The 24,437-nt window shown below is 30.3% G+C and overlaps 1 protein-coding gene and 1 long non-coding RNA gene across 8 annotated transcripts; one reads left to right on the forward strand and one right to left on the reverse strand.

The window, feature by feature from the left end:
- Positions 1-2,166: 2,166 nt before the first annotated feature.
- LOC129320923 (uncharacterized) lies at positions 2,167-8,182 on the reverse strand. Of its 4 annotated transcripts, none has more exons than XR_008595848.1 (13): positions 8,000-8,182; positions 7,460-7,581; positions 7,102-7,173; positions 6,582-6,641; positions 6,454-6,504; positions 5,643-5,705; positions 5,463-5,525; positions 5,172-5,336; positions 4,909-5,070; positions 4,670-4,825; positions 4,016-4,083; positions 2,767-2,828; positions 2,167-2,604 (listed from the first exon to the last, which is right to left on the reverse strand). XR_008595848.1 is itself a non-coding variant. In XM_054966606.1 (13 exons), the coding sequence occupies exons 1-13, from the start codon at positions 8,148-8,150 to the stop codon at positions 2,594-2,596; spliced, it is 1,176 nt and encodes a 391-aa protein (XP_054822581.1). In that variant the 5' UTR covers positions 8,151-8,182; the 3' UTR covers positions 2,167-2,593. The 4 variants fall into 4 exon arrangements, 3 of the variants coding, with proteins under 3 accessions (XP_054822581.1, XP_054822580.1, XP_054822582.1); XM_054966606.1 differs by lacking the exon at positions 4,016-4,083 and adding an exon at positions 4,132-4,190 and having other exon boundaries at positions 5,463-5,504; XM_054966605.1 differs by lacking the exon at positions 4,016-4,083 and adding an exon at positions 4,132-4,190.
- Positions 8,183-12,500: 4,318 nt separating this feature from the next.
- On the forward strand, positions 12,501-20,061 carry LOC129319903 (uncharacterized). 4 transcript variants are annotated; one of them, XR_008595549.1, is made up of 6 exons: positions 12,506-14,121; positions 17,273-17,414; positions 17,509-17,696; positions 18,930-19,150; positions 19,363-19,822; positions 19,924-20,061. It is a non-coding gene; the product is annotated as an uncharacterized LOC129319903 (long non-coding RNA). The 4 variants fall into 4 exon arrangements; XR_008595547.1 differs by having other exon boundaries at positions 12,501-14,121; positions 19,363-20,021; XR_008595550.1 differs by having other exon boundaries at positions 12,502-14,121; positions 17,572-17,696; positions 19,363-20,021.
- The last annotated feature ends 4,376 nt before the right edge of the window (positions 20,062-24,437 follow it).

The raw sequence follows: 24,437 nt of genomic DNA on the forward strand, positions 1-24,437 counted from the left end.
AATTTAACTTTTAATTTCATGAAAGTTTCGTAGATTCGCAAATTAAATATATGTCGCCAAATATGCATATATATACTATATATAATCGATATTTGAAGATTTATAATGCAATTGGACGCCCAAGATCAGTCTTGGAGCCTGTCGTGTTGTTGAAAATAGAAGTCATCGAAATTAGAAAGTTATGACCATTATCCTCACATGTCTCTTCCTATGCACTTTTTCTCGGGAAGCTAACAGCCTAATACACACATATGTATATGTGTATATATAGTGTGTATATATATTTTTTCCTTATGTATTCTTCTTATAATCATATTTGAGATATTACCTGTCAGCATTTTTTTAAGGATTAATCCTTTTTACTTTATATATGTGTGTGTAGCTAAGGAGAAGCTAATATTTTCAGTTTAGTTTCAATTTGCCCTCCTTTTTTCTTATAATGTCAACATTAAATGTTTAAATTTTAAAGAGTTAAGGTATATTTTTACTCTTAAATATTTTTTATAAAAGTAATTTTACTCTTGTACTAATAAGTGGGATAATTATATCCCTGAATTATTTTTTTCAGGAGCACTAGGCACCTTGTAGAATTTTTTTTTTTGCTCCTCAAAAAAATAATTTAAAAATAAAACTATCCCACTTATTAATACTAGGGTAAAATTGCTTCTTGAGTTTAAAATTAAAAATACAAAATTAAGCAAAATTTAGAAAAAACATAACTTTAAATTTCTGTATTTTGCTTGTATTTTTATTATTGGTCTTTATATTTTTGTTTTTCATTATTTTAGCTCCAAAACGATGAAAAATAAAAGTATAGCGATCAAAAATATCAAAAAAATATAAGAATCAATAACAAAACGTGAACAAAGTATGAGGATCTAAAGTTATGTTTTTTTCAAAATTTATATATGAATTTTGTTTCACTTGATAATATTTTTATTTTCAAATTAACTTACACAACAAATGTATTAAGGTACAAATACAACAGTGTGGGAAAAAAAGATACAAAGGATATTATTCAGATGAATTACTTTGATATTATTTATGACTTTTCTTTTCCATTTCACAATGATAAAATACATATGATACATCTAAATAAAGAGATGAAAAATGTGAGTATCACATTGTACGAATTGAGCAGGATTTTTTTAATAAACATGGCTTAAGAATTAAGAAGGATTTTTTTACCCCTTGTTTTGAAAAATACATTTCAATAATATATTAAATTCGGATTGATTTAGTTGGTTATTATTGGTTAATTTTACCTTCTTTAGTCAAATCTTACCTTAAACTAAACCTTTTAACAGAAAAAAATTATATTCAGGTGAAGTACCATTGGACTGATCAATGTTTATGTGGAATATAGCAAAGAAGAGTGTCATTTTCAATGCAATAACCTTTTTTTTTTTTTACCAGATTCATGCAATAACTTATCCAAGGAAATTATGGAGTTAGAGCACTTAGATCTTTTATGCTATATGTGTGCTCTTGTGATGAATGAGTCACAAGTAAGCCTTACAAATGATAATGAGTAATTAATGATAACATGTTCTTACAAATAAATTTACCAAACTTGTCAGTTAAGTACGGTGGAACAATTAAAGTAAACTCATAGGGGTAAGACTTTATTCCTATTAAACAAGTTAACTTGAAATATTATTTAAAATTAAGGCAAGCGAGTGTAAATTTCTGAATGCAATATTTATTTTTGATACCTATGTATGAAACATTATAAAGGGTATTTTCAAAGGTATAATCATTTCCATTATGTAATATATTAAAGATTAATGTAACACTTCTCTTACAAATTGATAAGTGGAGAGAAAATTAAAGTACTAAAAACCAAACTGCTCACTAAACCAATTAAAACATTTGTTTAAAGATTGATAACAAAAATCATAGTCGAAGCGTATCAAATTGATTGTTTTATTAAACCAGTTAAGACATTAGTTTTAATGGTTCAACAAGAGGGGTTGACCAGATTTTTATATTAAAAGAAAAATAGTCTTCTAAACTCTTTCTTTCAACAAGGCTAGGATTCCAAAATATTAACCAAACTCAGATTCTGGTGAAATTCAAAGCAAAGTAGTGCCATATATATATATATATATATATATATCATGGTATCAAGAAAGGTAAACCAAGAGTACTAGTACATTTTTCCGGTTAAACTTGGCTGTCATTTAGAAGTTCAAGTCAAAGAGCACTCATATTTATACAAACCATGACCAATGATCCACCAACCTAGATGCCCAAGAAAGAAAAATATTTCCTTAGTAGAAATGCAATACACAACTGGAATCTATTCATGTATTTAATACTCGCATGAAACTCAGTTTATCCACTGTTTTCATATGCATATTACAGTCAAGAGGATGAGCTACAAAAGGGGCCATAGCTTCTTTTCAAGGCCGAAAAAACTGGATCAGAGATTTGGAATAGGAACTCACAATTTCCAAAAATCAAAACTAGGAATGCTTGGACTGATTACCCAGAGGCCAGAAGGGCTTAAGCGATCTCATGGCTTTAATATCAAGAGGTCTTTTTAATTTGCGGTGGATGTTCTTTGAATGAGAAACGCGCCCAAGCTTCCTTACTTTTTTCCTATATACATAAAATGTTAAAGTTGGCATGATTAAAATAAAATAAAACTTTAAAGTTGGATTTCAAGAGTGAAACATTAATACAAAACTGTGTGCGCGCGCGTGTTTACAATACGCGTGTGGGGTAATTAATAGGAAAACTTCACATCCGATTGATACTTACCTAAAAATAGCTGAATAAAATCTACACAGGCATACAACAGGCAAGCACAGTAAAGCAGAGGCCTGAATGAAAAATAGAACAAAATATGATACAGGCTTATGAAGAGGACAGCAAATTACATTTGATGAATTAAGTTATGCTAAAGCTCTTATAACAAGATCCGTAGATCATGTGGCTCATGCATTGTACAGAGCCACATATAAAAAGTTGCACTAATCACAACTTGTGAACAGTGCTACCTCCTAGAGATTTAAGAACTGATTGAATTTCGATTGAGTATAATTAATTATAAAAATAATTGATTAATATGATTGATTTTAATCATAGTTGATTGTGTTATAACACAGTTTGTTTAGATATTTTTTTTAAATTAATTTTAACAGAATTGAAGATGTTTGGATAATTTAGTTAAAATAAATTTTAATTATATAAATTATTTTAAAGGACATTGCTTTTTAAAATTAAATTATTAATATATTTGTATATAATATTATTAAATTTGTTAAATTTTATTTAAGAAGTAAAATATATTATTTAAATTACATAACAGATTAATTATAAAAATTTAAACTATATTAATATTAACAATTTAATTTACATAAATAAATAACTCTATATTTTAGTTCAAATAAATTTCATAAAAGAAAGATTTAATTCTTAAATACCAAAAATTAATTTTACAATAACTAATGAAGATGACAATATACAAATTAATTTCTAATGACATCATAGATATTAGCCATATCTAATAAAGATATTAAACACTACTTTAAAATTTTGACAATGTAACAAATAACGCAAAATCTTTCTCTCAACTTTTGTAATAATCTTTGCAATGACCCTAAATTTTAAATTAAATTAAATTAATTTTTCTCTATCAATTAATATTTCATTTGGAGTAGTTTTATAGTAAGTGCTAAGTAGAAGATGGTAGTTAATAAAAACTTATGCTAGTAACTTTTTTGAAGATCCAAAGTTTGAATTTAATTAAAAAAAAAAGAAAAGAGAAGAAAGTTTAGTTTTATTTTTATTAAATTTTGTGTCTTTTTTATAATTTTTTTCTTGAACCTTTGTAATTTTCTCCAATGCTTTTGCTTTTTCACATAAGCTCACATTCCTAGCTTTTGAAAAAAATGGATTTTAACCAAAAAATCAATTACCCACTATTTCATGTGTCTGGTTTTTGAGTAAAAAAATCAATTATATACGTATCCAAACACGCAGTTATTCGGGGATAAAAATTACTTACAGCAAGCCAAGCAAGCTCTATAGAAGCAACTGATCTTGTTATTTGCTAGTTTTCAGCCATTGTTGTACCTAATCAAGATATCAAGTTGTTTAGATATATAGATATAAATTACTTACGGCAAACCTATGGAAGCAAGTGGTCTCGTTAATTCGTTGGTTTTCAGCCATTGTTGGACCTAATCAAAATATAAAGTTGATAAAAAATAAAGGAACATCAAGTTTAAAAAAACAAGTAGCTTCAAGTACTCTGCTGGTTATCGAAGTAAAAAAACAATTTGATCTAATGAGCAAGCTGACCGGTAACTACTACATGTCATGTTGTCAAATGGATGAAGAGATTAACTTTTAACTAACTGGTCAACTACGCTGCTTGATCTTATACCATAGAACCCCTAAAAGGTCCAAAGAATAGGTGGGTTTCAAAAGTGCTAGTGGGAAACACTAATCGACATTCTTTAAGTAAATATTGACCCCCAATTGAAATGATGGATTATATTCAATGGTTCATCCTTTTAACGCAGATACTTCTAGCTTCACCAATATTTTAGTCCGATAAAAATGCTTCCTTCACATCTGATTGAAAGAAAGCTCCCAATCAATCCATAAGTCACATTCATTTCGTGACGTATAAAAAGAAGAAAATAGAAGAGAGCACCTGGTTATGGTATGAAATTATAGATGTGACCAACATCCTGCATGCCCGCGCTGGTTTTCCTGAATGGGGCTGCAAGATAACCACGTCCATATCAGTGTACGGCTTCCTCACTGTTTCAAACTGATTGATGTAGGGCTTAGCAAACTTGTATACTTCCTGTAACATATGAAACGATAATATTGATAAAATTGTCACTAGATAATTATAAACAAAAAGGTTCAACGTAAGTTTATCAGCACCTGTATGAAGGGAGCAGTAGCTGTTTGTATCTTGACTGTATATGATAGTAAAGAGTTCTTGGTCAAACGACAGGCCTCCATGATTTTAGCAGTTAAGGATTCCAAACATGAAGAGAGAGAAGATATGAAAGTCAACCATTGATCCTTCATAACTGGTAACTCCTTCAAATAAAACAAAGCAATTGAGGGAGCAGCGTAAGTTTCAAACAGCAGCTGGTATCCACTCCTTCAGATACTTATAAACAACGTAGGTTTATAAGTACCTGTATGAAAGGAGAAAATGTTGTCTGTATATTGGCCGTATTTGATAGCAAAGAGTTCTTGGTCACATGATAGGCCTCAATAATTTTTGCAGTTAAAGGTTTGAAATGAGAACCGAGAGAAGAAATGAATGACAACCATTGATCCTTCATAACTGGTACCCCCTCCTTCAAATAAAACAAAGCGATTGAGGGTAAACATGACTGTAATGGGATTATATAGCAATTAAGAAAATCATTGCTGATTTATGTCATTCCCAGAAAAGACTGTCAATGATATTACGAGTGACTTACTTTCTTCAACATTTCGATACACATCTCCCCAACTTGTCGAACCTGTGACAATTTCAAAAATATCTGGGAGTAAAAGAAGTGAAAAAAAAAAAAGGAATTATTCTTAGATGGTGAAAGACTTCAGTACCCTTGACCATATTTATGACATCATATAATGAAAATTGTTAATAAAAAAGAAACCTTTGGAAACAATGCGTCCAAGGCAGGCCTCCAAGAATAATTCCAGTGGTCCGCTATTAAGGACTGCAGGACACAACCAGTCATGGAAAGAACATAAAATTCTACAGGGCTATGCAACAAAGCTGCAAAACTGCCTGAAAATGACTAAAGTTGACTAGCAGCCAATGAGAGAACTATATTTGATAGATAATCCAGATTCCAGTAAACAAAATAAGTCCAAACCAAGAGCTAATTTTGAAGGTCCATGTTACTAGGTGGACAGTGGTTGAGAGTACTCAATCGAATATCAGAGTAAATGATACAATGAAATGTTCTGACATTCATATCATCTTTATTTCTCATTGAAGGCTTGCCTTGACTGGTGTTATGTCATTTTTCATTAATAACGACTTGGAACCGGAGGCCTATTATATGATGCTCAAGTTCTCTGACAAGAAGAAACGATCAAAGTAAACCTAGAGTGGTAAGCTATAAAATGAATAAGATATTTTATCAACACTTCCATAAAACCCTAGTCAATTGATAAGAACTTAGGAACCTGTTCTATCAAAAAAAATACCTTGACAACTTCATAACTCAACTACACTTTATCACAAAAAGGAAACATGCTGGAAAAATACGCATTAGCGTTCCTAAATAGTTAAATTGTTAACCGTAAACTGAAGCCACTCTCCAAACACATGATATCATGCTGTCAACAACTTCATAGTATAAAAGTCTAACAGTTGCCGCAGACTACACTAGATTTGGTATAGTTTCAGGCTACACCTATCAGCAACTACAACACTAAAAGAGCTCATAATTTCCTGACCTTCAGGGACTTCATAAAAGTGGCTTCCGATTCTTCCTTCATCATTTCTTCCTACAAGCTCCACAAAAACAGGTACTCATTAAGTAGAAGGTACATGAAGTTAGTCAAAGATACAGGGTTGAACAAACCTCTGTCACTTGAAGAGCTTCTTCAGTCATTTGAATTCGTACATTATTAACTTTCTGAAGCTGGATTAGGGAAATCAAGCATAGCATATTAGAGGAACTCCATTCACATGCATAAATAACATAAGGAATCATAATATTATGCTAAGTAGAAATATTAAAAAAAAAAAGTTCTGTAAACCATAGACTGAAGATACATGAAAAATCAAAGGGCCTAGAGTCACGAAAATGTAATGTTTCTAGGGAAGATGGACAATGGTGCGAAAAGGTCAGCAAAGTGTCATCTTAAGCTTGCTTATTTCTAGGGCATCATATAAAGTAAAAGATGATGTTGAACTAAAAAACATTTATTCTGTTTCTGTAGATTAAATTTGTCAGCTTCTTGATGAATGCAAGAAAATCCCTCCTTTCTTGGTTCTTGTGTTTCTATTTCTTCTTTTAACCTGTCAACCTAAAGGAAAATTACATATGGATCATGCAAGCCAAGGATACGTATTTATAAAGGAATGAACGCATAACTAACCAGCTTCTCCGCCTCAGCTACGTGGGAATTTGATCCTTCCAGCTCCTGGTAAGCATCTAAAGACCCTTTTTGCTGATAGAAAACAAAGATGGTTATAAACATGTATTGTCTATTTCCTCTATGAAAGATAATGTAGTCAAATTTATCTCCCCTTCAGCACAAGCAATCCCTTTCTCAATGTTCTATGAGGTTGATAAAAATTACTGTTTCTTATAGTTAGCTATGTAGAATTCTTAGCTACTCTATGATTTTGGCTCATAAAGAGGGAAATTTGACTGTCTCAATGGGCTGATTCTTTTCTAGAAATTGATTTATAATAAAATTTAGCAGTCTGTTGTGAGAAAAATACCAAATTTACCTGAAGAGCTACAATCTTATTCCGTAGGGTTGCACTTTGTGATTTCTCTGGAATAATATTCTCCATCTGTTTAATGCCATCGTCTTTATTCAATTTACTATCGCTCTTCTCAAATGTGGACTCTTGCATGATACGAAAGACAAATCAAAATCGCAAACAGAAGCCGGAAATAAATGGTTAAATAAGCAATTGATAAAATGAGGAGACAGCTCATAACGAAGGTGATATAACATGCCCCAGCAAATTGCAAAAAACATTTTAGAGAAATACAAGATTTCTCAAAATCAGCAATTCAAAGTTCTCATTTTTGTCGGACCAGGATTCACAAATCATAAAAATCTAATCCATTTTTACAATGAATTCAAAACAAAAATATTAGGAAATTTAATATCATAATTCATCTAACTTTCTTAATCATATTCAAGCTTCAGCCACCTCCATAAGGAAGGTTCCGAGGAACAATGGACCCAAACGTCAATTTCCTGCAGTACTACAGTCTATATTAAACTAAAAAGTAAAAACAGAGATTATAGAAACCACCTAAAATTGAAACCTTCGTCTTGAGTTGCTCTAATTCAATCCTCAGAGATGAAATTGTATCCTCTGGCTCCAGGGATGATTTCTGTGATGCAATCATAACGAACAGTAAGGCAAAGAATATGGAGAAGATGAAGAGCTTCGCAGTCGTCATTGGAGAAAAGAGACTGAGACTGAGGGGCCTATTTTCTCTTTCCCCTCTACATTCAAATTTAGCGAGGGAGACGACTCTCTCATGGCTTTATATAATAATCTTCTTGCGGAAAAACAAAGGAAAAAGGAAAAAACAAACCAGAAAACAGGAAGGAAAAAAAAAAAGGTAAACGTAAGGTAGAACGAGAAAATTATATTCCTTTTATTTAAAAATATAAAATATTTTTAAAAAAGTTTGATGTTAAAAAATTTAAAATATTTTTACTCTTTTAAAGTGCAATCATTACATTTTTTTTAAAAGTATCCCTATTAATGAATGGCTTTGTATTTATTGAAAGGTGTTTAATAAAGGTAAATATAAAAAAATAAAGTTAGTTTAAAAGTAAATAACTACTTTATTGAAAGGTAAAATTTAGTTAAAATTTTTTTACATTTTTAAATGGAGGGAGTAATAATTATGTTCACTAAAATTATACTAAAATTTTAAAGGTTTATTATAAATTTAAAAATTATTTTTAACATTTTAAGACTTTTTTTTTCAAAATAACATATAATTATATTATAATGTAATAATTTTCCAACACAATATTCTAGTGAAATGAATTTTTAGATATAATTTTATTTCCAATATTCAAATAATTTTTTTACAGATTTTAGAATTTTTCATTTTATATAGTGTGATTTTTCACCAATGCTTTCCTGTAATTTATTTTGCATTTTGATGGAAATAAAAGGAATTAAAAAAAGGAAATCAAATATCATAGTATGCTCCTCCATTCTTTTAACACTAGTGTCTTGTTGGAAAAAAACATGAATTTGGATTTGGTAACTGTATTTAATATAGGCATTGAATACTTGTATCATTTGAATTATTAAAATTCATATCAATAGTTATGAATTTATATTCTATTTAAGATTAATAAATGAGTGAATTTATTTAAATTATTGATTTAAATTTTAATGATTAAGATAATGCAAGCACTCAATACTTGTATTAAATATAGTTACCAAATTCAAATCCAAAAAATATTCTAAAGAAATAATCGCCATACATATAAATGCATGCACCAAATTTAGAAATGGCATTATTTTATTATTAGTAAATCAATCAACATCGATGGCTATAATTTCCAATTTTCATCTTACGGAAGCATATATTTAAAGAGAGACCTATTTCATTTTCTCGGACATTATAGAAATTGATCTAAAAAATATTTTTTATGACATAAAAAATAAAGGCACGTATTTTTACAGAATAAAATCATTTTGGAGGAAACGTCGTGTGAAACAAAAATGATTGAGTGATGGTGCGTTCATGTAAGTAAGTTCCATTAATGTTTAGTATTATGAAATGAGAATAGATATTATTATTATTATTATTATTATTATTATTATTATTATATAAGTTTTTTATTTTCAAAACTTAAATTTGAAATTTTATTTAAAAAAAACTGGATCATTTTTACTTCACTTAATGTTGTTGGTAATGCAAATTTTTCTTATTTAATATTTTCTTTTTGAAGAAAGACTAATGTGTTTGTATAGACTTTTTTATTAAAAAAGAATGAATTTCTTTAAAATAAAGCGATTACGTAAAAAGGCCCAAATCAGCTTAGATTGATTTGGGTTTAGAGTACTGTAGGCTATAATACAAGAAAAATAAGAGACAACGATAAGAACAAAAACAAACAAGCAAACAATTGAACAACTCTCAAATAGGCGGTCATTAAAATTTCCGAATGGATCAATGCAAGTGCTTTATTCAACTTTAATTTGCTTGTTTTGTTGATCGCCTTAGCTTTCATCAGAAAACTTTGCTCTTTTTTTTTTAACATGAATATATTTTTTTAACCAAGCATTTTTTTTTTAAGCGTGAATATGAACGAGTATTTTTCCAGCTCTTCTAAAGTGCTATTAACACTGAACAAACACAGGAACACGTTATAAGTTATGCATGTAGACTGAGAGCCTAATCAAAATATCATTTTCTTCCCTAAGAGTCATGTATCTCATTTTGCCAATTAAAAGTTTCCTCAATATTAAAAAGTGAATATTTTTATTTGACACTAACCTATAAATTACATTAAAAGGCAAAAAGAAAAAAGTTAATAGAAGAAGTGAGATTATCCCACCCAGATTATTGCCATTTGCCACTTGTCCACCAATCAATATCACACAACAAGAAGCTTAATTTTGTCTGTAGTTCTTTGTAGGGGACACCTCAGAGGGTGGACCTTTTATTGAGTTATGCATTGCTGGTAGAAATACGTGGAAATAATCATTTTAATTGGCTACATTTCCTCAAGAATTCAGAGGAAAACGTATAACATATTACATACCAATATCATTTCGGACAAGATAAATATGCTAATATTATCACATATTAACTGGTGTGAATTTCAAATCTGGCATGAAATTGTTGTCATATTATCTATGGATTCGGATCATGTACAATAGCTTATTGTGCAGTGGTTGAAACGTGGGTAATTATCATCATGCATTTTATCTAATGGTTAAAAAAATAGGTGCATAAAAAGACTTCTTGTTTGCAAAGCACAATCTTATTTTATGTTTTTAATGAAACTGTTTTATTACTAATATGGACAGTTTCTATTTAATTTGTATTGCCCAATTTTAATATTAGAATTTTAATAATTTTTATAAATTAACTATCCAAATTTATTATCAATGGTTCAGATTTTAAATTTTAACTTATAATTTTTTTTAAAAATATTTTTTAGAAAGAGCTAGGATAATATTTTTATTTTTCATATTGTATTTATCAAATAAAAAATTACAAAAATTATTTAAAAATTTTTAATATTATATCTGACCTTCAAGAATATATCTAGATAATTAATTCATACAAATTTTAAAAAATAATACTCAATTTAACTGTACAAATTAGTCTTTACTGTTCAAATTGGTGACTAACATATTTATTAAAAAAAATTTAATCTTTATAATTTTTTATTTGAATACATATAAAATAAAAAAATTAAATTTTGATGAACATGATTGTGTATTTTGCAAATGAGAAGTCTTTTTTGTACACCTTTCTCTTCTCAACTATTGGATAAAATGTACGATTATGATTACCCACTTTTAAACTACTCACAAAAAGCCACTGCACATTATCCGAATCCTGTTATTTATATGTATGTCAAAAGAAATCTCACATTTTTCAAGATTAAAAAGCCTTAGTGTATAAATGCTAAGATGAGAATTTAAGTAAGTGAGATGAACCAAAAAGAGGAATGAATGTGCTCATATATTATATGTGAGTGAGATATGATGCTGGGCTCTTTTATCAAAATATTTTGTCTTCAAAAATATTTTAAAGGACCAAATTCAACATTCAAACCTTTAGGATTTTACAATGCATAATGATGATTAACTATTCAATGTATTAATCTTTAAAACTTTGCAAGTAATTAGTGATAATTTGTTCAAAACTCTAAACTTTTGAAATTTACAATGTCTATTGATTAGTTTCTTAATATAAATTCAATGTTTAAATGCTTAGAAACTTTAAAGGTTGTAATGGTGCCCAACATTCATGTACATCTATTACTTATATAAGGCATATTTGTGGAGTGTTCAGTATAGATTGCTCTTGAGCTTTCAAGTATCCTTTTTCCATCTCTTGAGTTCCTTTTCCCCGTGTGTATTTTTGTTGTTTTGGCACCTTGTTTTATATAGGAAGGGTTCATTTAATTTTGGAGAGTTACTGCATTTAACCTGTGTAGCAGAATAACTCTTAAGGATAATGTCCCCAAACACAACTCAAATCAAATTATCTAACATAATTCCTAACAATTTGATAAATATGATGCAACATGCATAATTTATCTTTTGAAGATGATGCAATTTAAATATAAATTGATTTTTTCTTTGATAATAATATAAAAAAGATGGTTCATTGTTGTAAATATAAATTGATTTTGCCTTGGATAATAGCATGGAGAAAAGAGACAACAAATTAAAGAAGCACTATATTTCAAAAATAAAGTCATTAAAACAAGAGTAAATGAGCAAGTTGGCCCATAAACTATAGGTCCGGAAGAGTTTGAGATTCTAAACTTATATTTTGTGCAACATTCCTCGTTAACTTTTAAAAACTATGTAATCTAACCCTTGTCATTAATAAAAGTTACTTTGATTATTAGTTAGTAAAAAATACCAGAAAAAGATTTCAAAAATTATAAAAAAACATAAAAAGTGTAGTAAATGACCCAAAGATTATAGAAAAGTTTTCTTGGTCATTTTTGTATTTTTTGGATCATTGTTTGTTATTTTCAACTCCACTAACAATCAAATTACACTATTTTTAAAAGTTGAAAAGAAAATAGAGAAGATGAGTTTAGGGACTCATATGCTTTTAAATCTATAGTTTAAAAGTTAACTTTCTCATTTATCCTTAAAATAATAACATCCTATAACATTTTATTTAATTATAATTGAATTGAATTGATGCAATTTTATCTGACAAAGTATAGATGGTGTAGTACTTCTAGGCCATGCAAGAATTTCTTTTAAATATAATATAATTTTTAAATGTAATATGTCAAATAAAAATATGAATCTCAATTTTTTTTGAAAAAAAATGGCAATTAGAAATAACAATATTTTATATTGCACTCTAATTAATGTCAAGGATCGTGGATCATCCACCATGCAAATTGTCATTAAAGGGCCCCGATACCTATTAATTAAACATAGGTTGGTCCAAAGCCACTCAACAACTAACTAGCCCTTGAGTGGTATAAGATCTCCCTACGTAAAATTGCCATTAATGCAAGATTTGAGTGATTACAATGGTATTCAAATCCACACCTAAATAAATTGCAACTCTTATATGAATCCTTGCAATCAGCGGTGGCGGCAATTTGCATTATTTATGTAAAATCTATTACTAGAAGTTGCATTATTAGCATTCAAATAAATACTTGTTAGAAAAGAAGAAGAAAATACATATTTTGATGGTTTTTTAATAAAAACAGTCTCAATGACTTGCTAGTCTAGTGGCATCAAAGCTCTTTTCAGTAGAAAAGGTCTTAATTTTTTTTTTAGATGACGAAAGATTGTGAATTTGAATTAGTTAAAGTTAGATATATAATAACGTGTATGTTCTGGAGGGGGGGGCTGGGCTTTTCTATGAAAAAAAATGTAGGGTGTGTTAGTGTTAAAAAACAAAAACAAAAATAACAAAACTTAAAACTCAAGCAAGATATGAGATTAAATCTTGCCATTAATATAAGAATATTATTAATAGATGATGTATAAAGACCTTTATAAGTGTTGTGAGCCTGAAGATATGATTTGACTCTAATGAGCTCTTACGACTTAATTTATCTAAATTTTTTTTATAAACAAAAATGTGAGGGCTCAAAATTGTAGACAGCGTAAAATATAAAAACTTAGGGCACTGTTATGTAATATGCTGAATGAGGGCCCACCCAAACAAGGATCCGCCTTCGAGTTAAAAAAGTGTCTGGGCTGGTGTCTCACATGAGAAGAAGAAAGACAAGTGTAGCCAAGGATGACCTGCCGGGAAATCTGATCTGAGCGATGAAAGCACAAGCTTATACATGCGCAGCGAATTGATGCCGGCAAGTCATGCTTGGCTTCATTTCACTCTCCGCCTCTCCATGAAAGACTCTCAGACCCCCAGAAAATCCATGCCTAGCTCATACCTCTATATATCTTCAACCTCATGCTCTATCTTCCTTCGCTTCTTCTTCATGCCATTTTATAGGCAGAAAAAAGTGGCAAATTGGGAATGCTTCTGGTCCCTTCTATATTCTCTTTCTGACTCACCATTCGCAATCCTTTAGAGCCAAGTGACTCCGATTCCTCTGTGATGGCAATACATGTTGCCTACCACCTGTTTGATGAAACGCATTGATGCTTTCAATCTCTCACAATGACAATTTCAAGCAAAGATAGATATGAAATTTCTCATTTAAGAGGTAATAAAAGTGAATTCTTTTATTTATTCTGTGTTTATTTCTCTTGAAAATGGGCAAGAGAGATCTTAGAAGGTCAAAATTCTTTCTCTCTCAGGACAATTTTGGGCTCTCTACAAGTTGTTCTTCAATCAATAGGTTTCAATTCTGGGTTTTCCTTTTGTGGGAATAGAATCTTTTAAAAGATGGGTCAAGGAATGGGGGGATGTCCCTTGAATGGAACAGCCATGATTTCTGAATATGAGTGTGTCAAAGGCTCAGGTCCCCAACTGATAAAACTTGACACCAGGAATTTATTTCTTTTTTTTGCACTTGCAAATGTCAAAGGATCTGGAAATACTCTGATCTGTTGATGATATCTTGATGTTGATTGATATCGTAATTGTATGGGAAATATGAACAAATAAATAATATTCCTATTATGATAACTGATAATTGTTTTGAAAATAATCATGCTGGTGCAAAAAAAGAAAAAAGTAGTAGGTAAAAAAAAAAAAAGTAGTAGGTAAAGTTTCAGGGATGGAATTTAACCATGGAATCGACATCACATTGTCAAGAATGAGGTACTTTATTGGAACATATTCTGCTACAGAACATTAATGAGAGAACTAAATTAATTATTGTTGCAACTTGCAAGCTGTAAATATAAATGTTATGTGGAAATAAAATTCTTAAAGAATGATGTGGCATTTTTTACTGGGCCAAAAGAGTGACAATTATTCTTTTCCTGCGGAGGTATTTAGACTTCATAATCTGCTTTTCTATTATAAAAATATATAGAAATGTTTGTGAGATCAAACTTTGACTATTGTTTAGGAGGTCATAGTCATCTTATGTTTTCTTTCTTTCTTTCTTTCTTTTTCTTGGCCAAAATATTTATCTTATGTAGACTCATAGGACTCATATCACGTAACCCTCATTTCTTAGGGGATCATATTTAACTTTTACCAAAACTTTTACATGTACTAATTATCTCCAAAATGCACCGGCCCCCTCTTTCAGATAAGCCTAAAAGCAATATTGATCTTTTTACTAAAATATAATTTTAAACTCTTATTTTAGTATTGTATACATTCTGTATTGAGCACTATTTAATTTGTTTTAATTTAAAAATTGATTATTATTATTATTATTATTATTATTATTATTATTATATTAGCTAAATACACATTTAATAATTGTTATATTAAACAAATAATAGTTATATGATTTTCTTTTGAAAAATAGGTGCTATTAATGCTCATCTTTTGCTAAGGGTCAGTGTATTATATCTTTCGCTGGCCAAGAAAAGTGTATTATATCTTTGATTTAAGAGGGTAGTATACAATTTTGAAATCAAGAAGGAAATTGTATAATTTGGATTTTAGGCATATCTATTAAGAGAAGAGGGTTGGGTTTACAGAATAAAGCAATAATGTATTTATTGTGTGCATGTTTGTACTTCAAACAACAAAATGGTGTAGTCAAAAGCTATAGCATTAGTTTAAAGGAATTAATCAATTAATGAAGACTTCCAGCGTTTGATTCACCAGTGTAAACCTTATGATGGCCAACTTTGATTACTTTTCTTTCAGCAAATATAATCTTTACATAGTTAAAAATGTAAGACATTTTTAATCGAATTTCATCTCAATAAAGTAGTTACTATCTTCGTAAAATGATTTTTTAGAATCTTGCTATCTTCATAAAATGATATCAATGCAAAATTTCTTTTCTTATCCCCTGGAAAATTATTGTGACGTTTGATAGACTGAAAATATTTTCAAAGGAAAGAAAAATGAGAATGGAAAAATTGTGTTGGAATATGGAAATATCTTTCTGTTTGTGTGTTTGGTAGATTAAAAATAAAGCTACAATTAAGGAGAAAATATGAATAAATTACCATAATGATCATAATATAAAAAAATTAAATTTTCTCCTTTTTATTAGAAATATTTTTAAATTGTCAACAATAGAGAAAAAAATAAAATTATTCATTTTCATAATTTTATTCGATAAAAACTATTCAGTTTGCATCTTATTACATTAGAAGATCTACCTGCCTAGGCAAAAATGATCTTTGGTATTGCACTTCTCAATCTCATGTATCAATTCCCTATTATTGAGCAAATATGGGAATCCAAGTTCATTTATTATTATGGATTTGGATCCCTCAATTGTTCAATCACTCAAATGCGTGTTACTCATAAAGAAACAGGACAATGTGGTTTTTTGTGCTTTCAAGGTTAGCTATCTTGTATTTAAGTAGAGTGATTGAGTTAGCCTCATGCATTTTACATGGAGCCAAAGATGAGTTGCACTCTTACGGTTTATAAACCGTGACACTTTCTACAACTTTTATAGATAAAGAAGATTAATCCCATTGCATGAAATAAGCTGGTTCATCTGTATTTGAAACTATTTTCTTTGTATTATGCACGTGGAATGCAGTGGCTTTCCTTTTCTTTTTGTTATTTTGCCCCAATTGCTTAGCTTTTGTTGCCTTTGTAACTGACAATAGAACGATAGTGAATTCATTGGAAAGCTTTATATTAAGGGAGGCTCATCTTACATGTATTTATAGTAAGAAAAAGGGTTATATATCTTGAGGTAAAACCAATTTTGGGAAATCTGTAATCTAACTGAGCAAAGAAGGAGGACAATGAGCGAGATACATAGATTATAAGAAAAGCATTAACTAGGGGCAATGAACAAGCTATTCCAGAGTCTCATATGAGAGGAAAGGGAGCAAACTAGAGATAAAGGAAACTTCCAGCAACACCCAGAGATGGGTTATTAGTTCTGCCTAGATGCTGGCAAGTCACTCTCGTCTCAAATCTACTCTCTGCCCCTTCATGCAAGGCTCGTTAAGCAAAAAAAAAAAAAAAAAAACATTGAGCTTCAGTTATATGCTCATAAGCTCTCAATTCAGTCACTGCATTGATGCTTGAGGTTGATTGTAGTGTATTCATAGGGAGAGAGTGGAAAAGGCATCTTTCAAACTACACATGGCCCCATGTTTCTATATACTGCTTCTTATCAAGAACCAGGGTTGTTGGGAAACAATTTTCATATTAGCACCATAATTTTAGCCATTATGGGAAATTGACTTTATCCATTTGCCTTCTAGTGGTTTGTTAGTTGACTAATACATCATACATGGCATCTCTTTCAGGCATTGAAACATGCAGTACACTCTGGATTTTACTATTAAGAATGAGATTTTGTGATGGAATAACTTTGGCGTGAGCTAAGAGAGCAAATGATTGAATTCACAAAGCATTGCATGCTTCAGAAATCTATCTGGATGGTTAAAGGTAACCTATGAATTGAAGATGTTGAAAGATCTTATTTGTGGTTTGCTACTCATCACAAAACATCCTTTCTAAGATTTTCACTCAAAAAATGTAGCATTATTAACATTTCTGTCAACCTTCACTGTTGCGTCTCAAATATTGGGAATTGGCATCCAAGGCATAATATGCAGAGCTGTTTTGGCAGTGATAAAGCGATGATTAATATTATGACATTCCTGACTCAGCTGTCACAACTCACAAGTCACAAGACAGGGCAGTTTAACGAATGATGCAAATCACCTGGTATAGAACAACTAGCCCAAGTTGTTTAATAGGCATTTGTTCTTTGTTTTTTTCCGAAGTTTAATAAGAAATTGTTGGCAATCTTTGTAGACATCTAATTTGAGGATTCAGGTTTCCGTGTATCATAAAATCCTGTGGTTTTCATAGTTGTCCATCTATATAATTCGTGGCCTTCAACGAATTTTCTGGAAATTATTGTCTTATGGGTGAAATAGACTTAATTTTAAGGAGTATGGCTTTAATCCCTCTCAGTCGTCTCTAACTTGTGTTCTTAGAGTAGATTCTGGAATTTTCTTAGTTGTCCAAACTCATTAGACACATATTTTCTGCCAATATGCTTCCTTTTTATTTTTCCATAAATGCATCTAATGTAAGGAATAATTAGAAGAGAACCCAACTGTTGAAGTTCAATAACTATGCTACATGCCTTTTTTATCTTTTAATGTTCCTGATCCATTGCTTAAGCCTATGGATGCAAATGGTCGTCATGCATTTCAGAGTACTTGAAAGGTAGCAGAAGTTTTCAACAATGATTATCTCCAGAGAGTAATTAAGAATATTTAAATAGAAGTATTTGATGTGATAGCTTGAGCTTTGAAGTTGAACAGTTCATTAACAATATATTTATGGTGTAAATGTGGCAGTTGTGAATGAAGTAGAGCATAATTTCGAGGAGTTACTGCTTTAATCCTTTGCAATTAGCTTCAAATAGTCTAGAACTGGGCTCTTAATCATCAATATTTTCTTACAATCTTCTATGTTTTCTTTCTAGTACAGTTGACCTTTTGGTTTTACTTCCTCAATACTTCTTGTCGTCCTCCAATACATGTACAAAATGAATTGAAAACATCACTGCAGCAATCACTTATAACAAAGGTTGATTTATCACAGCGAAAATTTGCTAGCCCTGCAAATTATTAAATGATGTTCTCTCTGCAAATGTACTTATATTTTCCCATATAAAAGAGAACATAATTATTATTGCATTTGAACAGCTGTGATATATTCCATTTTTGTCTCCAATATTCTTCCATTACTCAAGCCTAAGCGTTTAAGTGACTAATGGTAATAATGTATTCCAGACAATACAAAGCACTTTTGAAAAAGCTAGCAGATATTTTCAATAATAATTAATCTTTTTTCTAACGAGTGGTTAAAAATATTGAAATAGCAAGTCTTTGTTGTGACATTGAACAGTTGTGTAACAATATAATTTTTGTTTATATGTTGCAGTTATGCGGGCACTATAATCAAGCTCCTTCAGAGTCTCAAATGGGAGGAAAGGGAGCAAACTTGAGCCAAGAATAACTACCGGCAACATCCAGAGATAGAATCACGTTTTACAGAAGATGCCGCCAAGTCATCCTCGACTCAAATCCACTCTCTGCCCTTCATGCAAGGCTGGCGAGCAAAGAAATGAGCTTCTCATAATTGCATTTAAGCATTATTGCGAGGTATTTATATATACGCTTGAAAAGGTTATTCCCTTTGGAATTCTTTCAAAGTAAGCATGGCTCCACACAGTAATGAATTTTTTTGTGATGCTTCCCATCCAAATCCATCCATATCTAGAATCATCTCAATCAGCAGTTGACTTTCTCCATTTCATTTGAAAAAGCTAGTTAATTGACCGCTACATCTCTCTTTCTGATATTGAAACATGCAGTCCACCCTAGGGGCAACGACAAGCTATTTCAGAGTCTGATATAAGAGGAAAGGGAGAAAACTCGTGACAAAGATGGCTTCCAACCAATGGCGGACCTACGTTTAATTGGGAGATGCCCACCTCAGTTTTCTATACTGCATCTTAATATATTGGGGGAATGACATTTAGGTCTTGAAAGATCAATTTATTGACAATTAGGTCCTGAAAAATATTGCTAGAAGATGAGTTGTAAATATTGATTCATGACATTATAATTATGGGAGACTTAGTTGCAAATAGAGCATTCAAATATTAAGGGTCGCTTGCAGTTGCATGAATTCTTGAGGTTTATTGTAGTGTATTTAATAGGCAGTGTGGTGGAAAAAAGCATATTTCAAACTACACAGTTCCATGTTACCAATTGACTTTTGCACTCTGCATCTCCTAGACCCGTCCTTCTTTGGAATAAATTTCCATGTTGGTATGTGTAACTTTAGGCATTATAGAAGCAAATAGAAGTTGACTTCATCCATTTTATCTGTAACGGTTAGTTGATTGACTAACACATGTTCCCTCTTTCAGGCACTGAAACGTGCAGTTCAATCTAGACCTTATTGTTAAGGATGAGATTTTGTGATGGAACAACTTCAGCATGAGTTTTAATAAATTGCAAAACGTTGCATGTCTCAAAGAAAGAGATCTTGGTAAAGCTATGCATTGACGGTGTTGAAAGAGCTGATAACTGTTCAATTGCCTGTGTCGTTATTCCTCATAAGAGAAATCATTCTTCATAAAATTTTCATGCAAAAATAAAAGAGAGAATGACAAATAAGGATCTCATGAGAACATTAATATCAAGTTAGGATTTTTTCACATTGAGATTCTCAATTCATAACTCCTCCCATGATTCAGTATTGAAATCTTTAAAAAAACTTGATCTGGCATGAATTGTTTTTTTTTTTTTTAGTCCTTACTCTTCATTCCCCCACAATAAAATGTGATGTAGTGTTGATATTTCTGTCAATCTTAACTGCTGTCATGTTTCAAAAAATATCAGAAAGTGACATTCAAGGCATAATACATAGACAGTGCTCAATATGATGTTCCAAACCCAACTGTCAAAACTCACTAGTCACAAGGCAAGACAATTTGATAACTAAGACGATAAATTGAATAAGCAATGCTTGTCAATTCCAAATGCAAGGTTTGTTTTCAGCATAATAAAATTTCTAGTTTGCTTTTGTTCTCCATTTATGATTTGAAGACCCTCCACAAACCTTTTACAAGTTATATTATATTGTGGATGAATTATAACTTTATTTTTAGTTAATGCTATGCAATTTATTGACAAAAAGATGTTTGAATATCATTTTAGATAATTTAGACATGTACAGAGAAGATCATGGGAGGCATCAATGAGAAGAATATAATAAATAACCTTGAACCTTATAAAGAAGGATGAAAAAACAAGACCTCTTGATTAACAATATTCTCAAAAACTTGATAAAGCACAATAATATTTTACAATTTATGTAGCCATTCACACATAGCAAGTTAAGCTTCTTGTCACTATTGCTATGCAATCTACATATTAATATATAATATAAAATCTATAAAAAGTTATACTATCATAATTTATGAATGATGCAACTCATTTCAAATTGTGATGTATTTATTTTATTTTTATGTCAATCTTTTTCCATTTATAGAACCTTGATGTTGATGGCAGTCATCTATTTCTAACAAAGTACAAATGAAAATTAACAAAAATAAACTTCTCATAAGCTCTTAGTTTTCAAAATTATTGCAAGTATTTAAATATGCATTTGAAGAGGTTATTCCTTGTGGAATTCTTCAGAAGTAAGCAAGCATGGCTGCTCATAGCAATGAACTCCAACGTGCTGCTTCTTATCCAAAGCAAAAGTTAACTGACTTTTATTTCATTCCAAAAAGCTAGTTGATGGACTAAGTCAGAAGTACCTCTTTTTCTACCATTTAATCAAGGAGCAGCATGTCTTTTATCAGCAGCGGAAAGAAGGCGATAATGCCAAAGAAAAAATTTAAAAAGAAAACTGAAAGCAACCTAGAGTGATAACAAAATAATAAGTCATTTATACGAGACAAATTACAAATTTTAGACTACAAGTAAAAAATAGTCACATTAAATCCTCTGACTAATTCAAATTGAATTATATATACGTTTGATATCATGCATATAAAGCTCTCCTTACGACAAGTTTTTTAGTTTGCAAAACTCAAAAGTTAGATACAAAACCTTATTTCAAAAAAATGTCCAAAACACATAAGTCATCCATTTTTTGACAAAAAAAAAGTAGTTTAGATGAGTTGATCACCAAAACCAAGACATGCCTTTATATTTAAAGAATATTTAAAAAGATACTTACACATTATCCACCAACAAGATCCTCATATCACTAGTGAGATCAGAACCTATGATTTTATAAATTATGAGCCAAATTCTTATTCGTCATATAAACTATCTAATATTGGTATGGAGATGATCGTTAATTAATTAACACAACATGTTAAAACTACAATCAAAAGCTCTCTTTTTTTTTTTCAACTAATCAAAAGCTCTTAAAAAGGATCAAATGAGAGATGAAGAGAGCAAACTTGGCTCAAGGATGACTTGCCCGCAATATAATATCCAGCAATTTACAAAGCAGATACATTTGCCGGCAAGTCATCCTTGGCTCAAATCTACTCTCTACCTCTCCATGCAATCCATTCCAAGCATACACACTTCAATCAATGCTCTTGCAATTGACATCCCTCGACATATAATCCTATTTATAAGCCCTTGAGAACTTACTAGAATATGAATAATTTTTATCCAAAAAACACTTTTATGTTTGGGGCCCATTAATGTTTAATCATTCGGCACACGTGTCACACTTCAAGAATTGAGAACAAGCAAAGAGTTGACTGATGAGCTTTAATTTAATTATATATTTCTCCTGACATAACTGCTGTGGGGAATAGAATATTTGTTTGTGTGACAGTGAAATTGGTTACACCATGTTTTGGAATAGAATATTTGTTCTCACAAATGATAGCACTTACCGATCAGATTTTGACTTTGTTTATTGGGTTCCATACCAATGAGAATATGACCAGACAGGCTTCTTTCTTTTTGCTTGTGTACGTGTCATTCCTGGAAATATGTACTTTATATTTATAGATTCTTGATCCAGTCTTGTAGTCTTTCAACCTTTAGTAAAGAATATTTGCTTTTTCTTGCATTAATTAATAAGTTCAAAGAGTACCTAGTTGGGGAAAGCAATCAAGTTTTTTCAAGCTGTCGTATCACAACAATCCATAAATTGATGAATCAGTCATGACCTAATTAGTTTATTTATTTCAGTTCGATGAAGACTTTTTTCCCTTTAATATGGCTATCTTGCAAATGAAATTAGAGCATTGTTGGATTTAATTAAATATAATTATCTCAAAAAAAAAAAATATTCACACGGACTCAAACTCAATTGAGATTTGATGTTTAAGCAGTCATGCATAATCCTTCCACTAAAACCAACACATACCTATTGGTAAAGGCATAATTCTTTCTAAAAAAGAATAAAAGAGTTTTTCGTTGCTTTTCAAAAGAGTCTCCATGTTATATTTAATTGTATTTATATATTAATTATATTTCTCCACAGAACATTAGGAATTTTTGTTTAAAAGTCAATGAGCTTATTTCGTTTCTTTTGGATTTTCAACGTACTCAATTTATTAAAAGAATTGATTATAGATATAATACAAAAAAGTGATAAAAATAAATAAGTTTAAGGGAAAAAATAAAATATCTCTCTCACACACATGTATTTTTAATTTTTTTTCATTTTTTCTCTTATGATTATATTTGATTTTATAATTACACAAAAATTTAATATTTTTGAAAGTATAATCAAAGGCATAAAATATGTAGGGAAATTATTCTAGGAGTCCTTAGAGTTTGTGTCAGTTTTGAATCAGGTCCCATAGTTTCGTTTGTTGGAATTAGGCCCTTGTATTTTTTTCTTAGGTTAAGCTGGTGAATCCTTCTACCGTTATTGCTAGTTGGATTTAATCATGACATGATGGAGGATGAGGTGGGACGAGTAAATATCTCATTATCTATTGCCAGCTAAGTGTTCCCACTATCGAAGTTGAGATGACAGCTAACATATATTCCCTTTATTTTTTATTGTTAAAAAAATTATTATTTTTAAGTTTTAACTTATATTTTTTTTATTAACAAAATTACTTATTTCAATTAGTATTTATTACACATTTTTTAAATCATTCTTCATAATTTACATTAATAAAAAATAATGAATTTATGGTTTTGTTAATTAACATAAGGCATTATAGTTCACTTTTTTAAAAAAAAAAATTCAGACATTATCCTTATAATTAACTGATTTTGTTAAGCTGTGAGATATAATTTTTTTATATATATAAAAATGGAGGGAGTAAGCCATTGTAAGGAAGGTAATGGTGGCAGCTCAAGAGGTTAGTGGTGAAGGTGGCGTTGTGCTCAAACATCCTAAACCGTTGGCCTTCTCTGTTATTCGCGACGTAAGAGCTGAGGGGAGACACAGGCTTCGGACAAGAGTCTAGTGGAAGCGGTGGTGATGCCTCCATCTCCATGAAATCCAAATCCTAGAGCACCATTTGATTTTCTAGGCTATATATATATGTGTGTGTGTGTGTGCGTGTGATACTTGAAAGTTTGTGATTATATGAGATAATGCTATAACTCAGAAACAGAGTGGATCTATAGAGGTGGAGAAAAATGGCAAGTTTTGATTTTGTTGAACCGTTTGATGTTTCGCTCTCTTCTTCTAGTTACGGTGTTGAAAACAATAATCTACTCCTTTCTTTTTTAAGAGAAAAAAAACTCTATCACATTGTTTAATTAAAAAAATTAAGTAACTATATTAATTATATCTGAAAATAAAAAAATTAGACTACAATATCCTTCATTAATTATATTAATCAAACCTTTATTAATTGTTTCTTATAACTATGAATGATAAAATTATGAAGGATAATTTTAAAAGTTTACAATAAATACTTATTAAAAAAATGTG

This window comes from Prosopis cineraria, unplaced genomic scaffold, assembly GCF_029017545.1.
Source record: "Prosopis cineraria cultivar Desert tree isolate PC_DT_omini unplaced genomic scaffold, ASM2901754v1 PC9, whole genome shotgun sequence".
In the NCBI taxonomy this organism is placed as follows: Eukaryota; Viridiplantae; Streptophyta; class Magnoliopsida; order Fabales; family Fabaceae; genus Prosopis; species Prosopis cineraria.

What these genes read in the sequence shown, in the direction of transcription:
- LOC129320923 (XM_054966605.1), bottom strand. Translation starts at nt 8,150, where the DNA reads ATGACGACTGCGAAGCTCTTCATCTTCTCCATATTCTTTGCCTTACTG. An exon ending in ATAAGATTGTAGCTCTTCAG is followed by an intron (nt 7,174 to 7,459) that starts GTAAATTTGGTA and finishes GTTTTCTATCAG; the next exon opens with CAAAAAGGGTCTTTAGATGC. An exon ending in GTATCGAAATGTTGAAGAAA is followed by an intron (nt 5,337 to 5,462) that starts GTAAGTCACTCG and finishes TTTTATTTGAAG; the next exon opens with GAGGGGGTACCAGTTATGAA.